At 33.7% G+C, this 9,416-nt stretch overlaps 2 protein-coding genes across 2 annotated transcripts; one reads left to right on the top strand and one right to left on the bottom strand.

The window, feature by feature from the left end:
• Window positions 1-898: 898 nt before the first annotated feature.
• Window positions 899-3,826, top strand: LOC11438626 (uncharacterized). Its single transcript, XM_003610255.4, has 4 exons — window positions 899-1,874; window positions 2,470-2,540; window positions 2,634-3,033; window positions 3,399-3,826. Exons 1-4 carry the CDS (start codon window positions 1,755-1,757, stop codon window positions 3,591-3,593), a joined length of 786 nt encoding a protein of 261 aa, XP_003610303.2. The 5' UTR covers window positions 899-1,754; the 3' UTR covers window positions 3,594-3,826.
• A 768-nt stretch (window positions 3,827-4,594) lies between these two features.
• LOC11441074 (uncharacterized) lies at window positions 4,595-9,085 on the bottom strand. Its single transcript, XM_003610254.4, has 4 exons — window positions 9,008-9,085; window positions 8,768-8,881; window positions 8,376-8,674; window positions 4,595-5,906 (listed from the first exon to the last, which is right to left on the bottom strand). The coding sequence occupies exons 1-4, from the start codon at window positions 9,039-9,041 to the stop codon at window positions 4,893-4,895; spliced, it is 1,461 nt and encodes a 486-aa protein (XP_003610302.3). The 5' UTR covers window positions 9,042-9,085; the 3' UTR covers window positions 4,595-4,892.
• Window positions 9,086-9,416: the final 331 nt, after the last annotated feature.

Raw genomic sequence — 9,416 nt, 5'->3', positions numbered from 1 at the left:
AGGAAAAAACAACATCAACAGCCAGCCACACCACCAGCTTTATTATTTTACCTTAACTGCACCTCTCAGAATCTTTTATTTTTCTGCAAACTGGGTTTCTTTTCAATTCTTACCTTACCATGCTCATACTTGGTTGGTTCACGTTTTGTACCACTACATGATGTTAGACACATTAACCAAATTGCCCCCATGCGTATGAATAATGTATACACAATTATCACATAAAAGGAAAGGGTATGCTAAACAATTATCAAATTCGGCAAATAAGATCCCAAAATCCGTGGCCACACAATCAAAGATAAAAAAATGAAGCTTTCAATGAACAGTGATAGTGGCTATTAGGTAGGTAGGTTTGTTGTGTCACACATATATAAAGTCCTGAAAGTAGGTGATGGTGGGATCTTTCCATTTCCATTTCCATTGATGAAGATGGAAGAAAACATTTATTATAAAGATAAGTGAGTGTACAAGACAAAGTACCTAATCCACCCCTTCTTCCTTCATATGCTAGGACTAGTAGAGAGAGAAAAGAAAAGAAAACATGATGATGAGGCACATCAAGACATTTATAAATCCTCTTTAAACGGATCACTACCACCCACAAATACAATAATTTTGACAAATGGGTGGGTGTTTTGGGATTTTCCTTCTTTATTACTTTACCTGTTTTGCTTCATCATGAAAAAAGCCATATTGAATTTGAATTTCTCCACCCAGGACAAGAGGGTGAAAAGCAGGAAAAAAAAACATATGAGAAGGGTATAAAGGTAAATGAATACCAATTTGACAATTTGCACAAAAATAAATAATATTAGTATATGAAATGGGTGGAGAAGTCATTGGTAAAAGGCAACCATGTCCATGGCATAGGCATGGCACTATGAGAGAGAGAGAGAGAGAGAGAGTGAGTTCACATTCACAAATCACAAACACAACCAACCCCAAAAGAAACAAACAAAAACCAATCCCTAAAGCCTAAAAATATGGTTGTAACCAACAACTGCTACAGCATATCATATGATGGTGGAGAGAAAAACAGCATCATCAATATCCCATTCCCATCTCATTCATTTATCACCTTTTTATATATATATATATATTTTCTTTTTCCAGCCCCTAATCTATTATCTATGTATCTATTCTATACTATTCTTCAATTCAAAATCAAATACAATAAAAACCCATTCTTTCTTTTTCTATCACTCTGACCCATTCCATTATTTCTCTCTCTTACACAGACGCCAACAACAACAAAGAAGAAACATGGAAACTCCACGCAACAATCCTTTTTATTTTTTTGTTCTCCATCAAAAAAATAAAATCAAAGAGTCCACACCACTCTTTCTCTCTCATCAATGGCCCAGCTGGACCAAAATTTATGTTTGAAGAAAGAAAAACAAAAAAGAAACAATGTTATGTTAGATTAGATTAGATGTGTTCAATTGTCCTCCAACCAAACAAATAATGTTCCCCGTTTTACCCTTCTGCAAGACCCCAAAAAATCCCATCTTCATCACTGCTCTTTCATTTTTCACCGAGTTATGTGGGCTTTTTCGGTTTCTTTCTCTTGGTCAGAGTTTCACAGAAACAAAGAAACCGAGAACCTTCTTAACCCTTTCTTTCTTTTCTCTCTTCCTTTATTATTCTTTTCTTTTCTTATTCTCTCTCTATTTCTCTCTCTTTCTCTTCCTCTTCCTCTTCCTTCTCTCTATCTTCTACCTCCATAGTTTTCTGTTTCTCTTTTCTTCTTTGATATGATGAAGAAGATGAAGGGTGTTTCTGCTTCCATGAACCCTCCACCTGATGTTTACATGGATCATAGATCCATGATGAGGCATCAGAGTCTCTTGCAAGACTATGAAGATTTGAACAAGGTAACCCTTTTACCTGATTTATTCAAAGATTGAATTTTTATGATATGTGTTGTCACAGATCTGGCTTTTTCTTCCATGTCTTTGATTGAAAATTTAGGGTTTGCTGAAGCAAACGAAAATTGGGATCTTATGTTTTTATGCTCTGTTTTTGTGAAAATTAAGGGTTTGTTGGAGAAAACAATAAAGGGGATCTTGTGTTTTGCTGTTGTTGTTTGATAATTGTTTCAATTAAACCTCCGATCTGATGAAACTGTGTATTCTTATGTTCATCTTTGTTGAATTTCTGTATCTGATAAATCAACATATTTCATACTTTTCTGTTGAATTCCTGAGTACTATGTTGCAATAGCCATGAAATAACAGTCACATAGCAGTGTTTTTTTTTTGTCAGATTATTGTTTACAATTGTTATCAAGTTTTGGAGCCTTCACTTTGCTTAGCTTTGAAGTTTTTATCGGATATCATGTTTACCATGGAGTTTTTAAACCTATTAAGTTCTGAATTTAACAATTAAATACTAATCAAGTGTTAATTAACTGCTTTGAGTTGGTTGTAGAAGATTTCAGGATAATAATATTTATATTATGTTCTTCAGGAAACAGAAGCCATGAGAAGGAAATTGGAGGCTGTTAAGCAGAAAAAGTTGATACTATCGGCTGAAGTTCGGTAATGTCTCATGATTCCTATTGGTTTTTATTTTTCGTAGTTTGCAGTTTATATATTACACATAGAGCTTATATCTGTGCCACTCTTCTACAGATTTTTAAGGCAACGTTACAAGTACTTGCTTAAACATCCTCTTCCAAAGCCTCAACCTAATCAAGAAGTTTTAAAGCCTCAGAAGCTCAAAATCAAAGAGCCTAAGATTGCAAAGGGAAGGAATTACAATAGAAAGGAATCTACTTTGCGACCTCATGCCGCTTCTAAATTGAACCCAAAAGAAAGAGTTTTCAATGGACGAGCTGTAGAAGACACACTGCAGAAAACTAGCCATGTGTTTGACTTGAACCAGAACGGTAGGAGCTTGAATAAAAAAGACGCTTCTTTTCATAGTTCTGCTGCTCCTGTGCTTGACTCCAACCACAAAGATAGGGTTCAAAGTGGAAAGGAAGCCGCCAAGAAGAGTGTAACTCCGTTCTTCGATTTGAACCAGATTTCGGTAATTAATATTAATATCATTTCACATGCTGTGTTTGCATAATAACTCCTTTTTTGTGTTTTTTGAATCTAGTAGACTTGGGCCCTATTTGGATAAACAACTTAATTAAGTACACATCATATGCAAGTGCTTATGTAAAAGCTATTTCTATAACAAGATGAAATAAAGTCAAACTATTTTCATATGTTGTTTTCATAAGCTATCACAGAGAGCTTATAAAATAAGTTGAAAGTAACTTATGAGTCGTATGTTGTTTCCAGACGTTTTGTCAAACAGTTTTACAAGTGTTTATACCGGTAGATAAACTCCAATAAGTCATTTTAAACATACCCTTAATAGTTTTCATCGATTTTGTTGATCCACAGAGAGAAGAGGAGGAATTGGAGGGAGATAATCAGTCCATGTGGATTGAAGAACAAAAGAAGAATGCACAAAGAGTTGTGAATGAAGAGCAGATCAATGATATCAAGCTTTCAGTTTGTAGAAACATTGGAGAAGGATCAAGTAGGGCGGGGAAAAGGAAGATTACATGGCAAGACCAAGTGGCATTAAGGGTTTGATCATATAAGTAGTACAGTTTGGCTTAACTCCGGCCAATTTGGAATGCGTAGCCTTCCGCCATATAATATGGTAGCAGATTTTTACCTTCAACAAAACCATTCTAGTTTTATGTTTTCATCTTGTAAAGATAAAATATACTTCCCTATAGAATCATGTCATCATATGTTCAATATATATAATATTAGATGGAATGGAGAATTTAACCCTTGAAATCATATCTTTTCTCTTCAAATAGTTTCTTTATTTTTCATTTATGTTTTAGCTTTGCAAAAAGTCACCCAAATTATATTTGGGTTTTGTGGTTAAGAACTTAAGATGGTGGTGCCCTTAGGCGATGGTGTCCTTTGATTTTGAAGGTTTGGTTTGATATATATCCCATTGGTATGCACGTATTATTGTTTATTTATTATTTAATTTGTGTATAACATAAGATTCTCCGTTATAGCGGGGCACCATTGTGTACTATTAATGTGTCTTATTTGCCCGCCATTTGTCAAAAATCTAGTAGGTAGAGGAAAATAATCTTGACCAGAATCTGGTCTAGTAGTGGTAGTTGAAGTCTACTAGGAATTTGCGGAAGCTGCTAAGAAATCTCTTATAAACGTGACCAACCAATAACATAGTTGGTGGTGAATTTGTGAGTTGGAAATGATATTTTGTCAACATTAACTCTAATCCAACTTATCTAAATGATTTAACTCCCCAAAAAAGCGTATTCAGTATATTCACTATCAATATGTGATTGATTTGAGTAGTTTCTTGGCTCCTCAAGCCACAAAACACTAATGTTCGTTTTATATCTTGTATATAAAAAATATCACAACAGAGCATATTGGCCTCGATAAGGCAAGCACATATACAAGCATAGCTCTTCAAGAAAATCATCCATTGCTTGCACAGGCAAATTAGATCAATGACTAATGAGCATGTCTAACTGAGAAAGAACCAAACCATGCCTAAGCTGCATTACATCGACAAGTTAGTTAACGATTGAAAACAAACTACGATATGTTGATAAGCGAAATATGTCATGTTATGAAAGATATAACCTAGTAAGTTCAGAAACACCGGGTCAAATAAGTCGTAATGTAAGGATCTATTACATCAATAATCAATGATAAAACACATTAAAAATGTTTGTAAATAAACTTCATAGATATGAAGTTGATAAAAGTCAACATAACACCTTGCATGTACTCATAGTCCTTCATAGGTTCAAACTCTTCTTGCATGTACTCATAGTCCTTCATAGGTTCAAATTCTTCTTGATTCAGCCAGTAATGTACTTCATCTGAATTTCAAAAATTATTTTCCATCTTTAGTATTGGTTCTCCTTTCCCTACAAGTGTCATTACTTGGTCTGTTTCTTTGTTAACATCATCTGTATCATTGATCAACAAATGTGTTTTTTGTGATATAGAGGATGTTGATGTAGGACTTGCATTATTTTGATGGAGTTTCTTCATATTCTTTAGGTGTTTTTTCCCTTTCATATGGTCTTCCATCACAGCTTGTGAGAAAGCGCCAATTTGACAATGCTCACACCATAAACGTCCAACCTTCCTCCTCTTTGCCAATGCACTTTCCTTCCATGCTTCATCGGTTGCAGCGTCACTTCTACACTCGGAAAAACCTATCTTTTGGCTTTTCTCCACAAGCTGCTCCTCAATTTTAGATTCTGTTATATCCTTATCAGCATTCATCTCCACAAGCTTCTTCTCATTTTCGGATGTTGTTATACTTACACCATTATCAGCAACCATCTCAACAAGCTGCTCCTCAATTTTAGATTCTGTTACATTCTTATCAGCCTTCATCTCCACAGGATTCTTCTCATTTTTGGATGTTGTTATACTTACACCATTATCAGCCATCATCTCCACAAGCTTCTCATTATTGGATTTGGTAACACCATTATCAACCATCGTCTCCACAAGCTGCTCCTCTTTTTTAGATTCTGTGAGACCCTTATCAACCATAGTCTCATCCATGACTTCCAAGGCTAAGCAAGGTTGAGGAGCTTGTTGATCTGTTTCTACAACAACTGTATCAGTAATCTTTTCAGCGGTTTTTTGACTTTTCCTGCTGCACTTGTCAATCTTCCTTTTTTGTCCTGCTTCCTTGGCCTTGTGCTTCTTACCATTCAGATGAGCATTCAAGCCACTCTCACTCGTGGCTTTAATTTGGCACAGTTCACAACTCCACTCTTCCTTTGGTTTTTTCTTCATACCAATTGCATAAGGATCATCATTAGGAGCATCAAGTGTCAATGCTTTTCGCTTTGCACCATAGAGATCGGGGTCTGGCTTAGCCTGCAAATTGGGATACTCAAATAAAACATCATATGTTAAACTTCAACATTCACTACATATTCAAATACACAACATTTCAAATTTTACTATCACGTTATCTTAATTGCACAGGGATCCGAGGAGTAGCCTACAAATGATTTCAATACCATCGTTGATCTACTTACACAACAAAGTTCACTTTTCAAATTTATCTAAAAAAAAATGTACAAATTGAAACTAATGAAATTTAAACATATGCTTGAGTTAGTATGTTTGTTCTTCTTGCTAGTCGTAAAATACAAGTTATTGAATGATGATGTGAAATAAGGTGCTCAATGTATACATGAAGACTTCATGCATTCCACTATTTGAGATTGAACTAAATGTAGTCTAGGCACGAACTTTGGTCACTTCCACTACTAGTTCATTGTTCTACCGCATAAAACAGCACAGGAAAAGAAACCAAATGTAATATATTTGATTTTATAAACATGCTTGAACGAGACCAAATACAAGTAGCCTTCCTTGTTTAAGGCATTCACCTTAGTTATTCAAGTGCTAAGGTCTTTTATACCTTAGATTGGAGCTGAAGCATCGTCTCCTCTCTCTATTTTTTTTTACACCATACACTTGATTAAATTATTAAATTGCTCTCTGTCTTTGTCTTTGTAGGCCACTCTTAAATTAATCTCAAACTCTATTAATATTTCAAACTAATATCTGTCTTTGTCAAAAGTGTCTCGATTAGGTCCCTCGTTATGTGACAAAAACATTAAGACAAGGATCTAATTGAGAAACTTTTGACATAAACATATAGAAACTTTTGACATAAACATAGATTAGTTTGAAATATTAATAAAGTCGGGGACTAAATTGAGAATGATTTACAAAGATATGGACCAATTTAACGGTTTACTCCCAAATATTCATCTACCCATGCAAATATATTATCTTTTGTTTTTAGTTCCTTTACAAGTGTTTTTTTGATTTTAGACTTTGCAAATACATCTGTTTTACTTTTATTCATGGTCGTTTTGTTTTAATTCCTGCAAAATTTATTCATATATAAATTGGTCATTGCAATATGTTGTAATATTTATTATAGTCCTTTATCACAATCATATTAAAATGATCAAAATCAAATATTCTACATAATACAATGACCAATTCCTATATAGTTAAATTTGAAGGGCTAAAGCATAACAACACATAACTAAAACATGGTATATTTGCAAGGCCAAAAGCATAAAAACATTTTTAAAGAGATTAAAAATAAAAAAAGATATATTTATAGAATCAAATACATATTTAAACCAAACAAAAAATAATAGTGAAAATACATTAACAATATCTAGTTAATGCACATCATAAACGTTATAAGAACATCAAATTTGAGATAATAAAATTCAACAACTTTTTAAATGGTTAAAACAATTCACAAACATGGTTAATGAAGTGTTAGATTTAGTTAATAGATATATCAAGTATTGCAACTTATTAACCATCTAATGAACTTTATCAACTATAATTTTAAACACGATTAACCTTGATTTTCAAATGTTTAAATCTACATAGTTAGAACACATTGAATCATGGTTAATAATGCTTAACATTATAGTTAATTAAATTCAGCTTATGGTTGATATACACATTAACCGCTCATTTAAGTGTGTTAAACATGTGTGTAAAATGCATTAATCTTTGAAGAGAAATATCAAAACTTGTAAATTTGCTTGCTCTAAATTGATGTTCAAATAACATTTATGCATGCAAGATATCAAAACTTGAAGAGAAGGCCTTTGAATGGTCTGATTCAACAATACAAGCAACTAATATAATAATAATGAACAATATGCTTGGTTCTTTAGCACAAGAGAATCAACCATGACAATTTATATGTTAAATCTTCAATTTAATCTTTAAATTATCATCATCTCTCATTTAGTCCATAAACGATAAACATATTATAAATAATTTTTAAATTATTATCAATCCACTAAATTAGTTCATTGGTTTTTAAAAATAGGAGATAGAATGGTAATTGAATGAGTAATAATTGTTTGTTTGGTATCAATATGTCGTGTTTGGTAAAATCACCGTGTCACCGTGATTCTACTATGATACCAAACATGCACTAACTCGATTGAAATAATTTAAAAGTATTATTTTATTTTATTTTTGACAAGAGAGTAAGAGTAAAAAGATTAAATTTCCGGTTTTTCAAATCAAATCAAACGACTAAAATGTAAAAAAGGACAAAAATGATAGAATTCAAGAAAATAAATTGTTAATTTAGTTTTTAAACTATCACATCCTCGATTCAATCAAGTCTCTAAGTCATGTAAAACATATCTTAAAAAAAATAAAATTATTAAGATGTTGAACATTAAAAAGATGAATTTAAAACGGGTGAATTTTATTTTATAACGGTGTTAACAAAGTACAGTTACACAGACAAGAGAAGAGAATAGAAAAAGTTACGAAACTGACCAATAGAATAACTTTGTCCTTGTCACTGGTCTGTGGAAAATGTTTGATTTCAGGTGGTTGTGAAGCATCAACAGCAACAGGGTTCATCATCATCATCGGTGTAGAATTTGACCACACAGAATTGAGAGGCTTCTGCATAGTTCCAAACGCCCCCTCCATTGCAAGCTCCCTCCTCACTTCATCCTCCAACTCTATCCGCCGCAACATATCCCGCCGGATTTGTTCCTTCTCCATCTCTCGTCGTAATGCCGCCTCGTTGGTGGCCAATGGTGCTCGGAAGCCAGCAAAACCACCGTCCACTGATCATCATCATCATAACAACAGCAATAATAAATAAATATCAGAATTAATGGGAAAAGAAAAGGAGAAAAAGGATTTTCAGATTGAATTACTTGGAAGAGATCGGTCAGGGAGATATGTGACGGTGGGATGAGAAGGCTGCATGGTTGATGGATTGATGTTATCGATAGCACGGAATTTGAACTCCATTGAACAAAAACTTGAAACTATAAATAAATATTCAGAGAAACAAAACTGGTATTAATTAATGAGTGCTAATAACGTTGTTGAATTGAAAAAAGCTAAAAACATAACATAGAGAAGAATGTTGTTTGATGGGGGATGAAACTTACCCGCAGTAGGGTCGAGGTAGTACTTGCAGAGCATAAACGAAAAATAGGGTTGTTTGATTGATAGTTATTTGAAATGAAGAAGACCAGCATAATAATATATATAGGAAAGCGTTTTTGATCTAAACTAAAAAAATAATACAGAAAGATACGGAGAGAGAAAGCTGCGTTATTTTCTCACAAAATATCATCCATACTTAATTACCGTAAATAAAAGTTAATTCACACCAAGAACTGTCTAGATACGGCGGGGCCGGCATTTCGATATGGCATGTTTCGGCGACGCGTAACGGTTTTCTGTCGAACGAGGTTTGGACATCGTCGTTGAGCATTGGACGACAAACATTAAATAATTGACGGTAATGGAATGTGGTAAAGACGGTTCCTGGTTTGCGAAGAGGTACGACTCTGG

Source organism: Medicago truncatula, chromosome 4 (genome assembly GCF_003473485.1).
Source record: "Medicago truncatula cultivar Jemalong A17 chromosome 4, MtrunA17r5.0-ANR, whole genome shotgun sequence".
Taxonomy (NCBI): Eukaryota; Viridiplantae; Streptophyta; class Magnoliopsida; order Fabales; family Fabaceae; genus Medicago; species Medicago truncatula.
The sequence above is the reverse complement of the archived record's forward strand: the minus strand, read 5'-3'. Positions and strand labels throughout refer to the sequence as shown.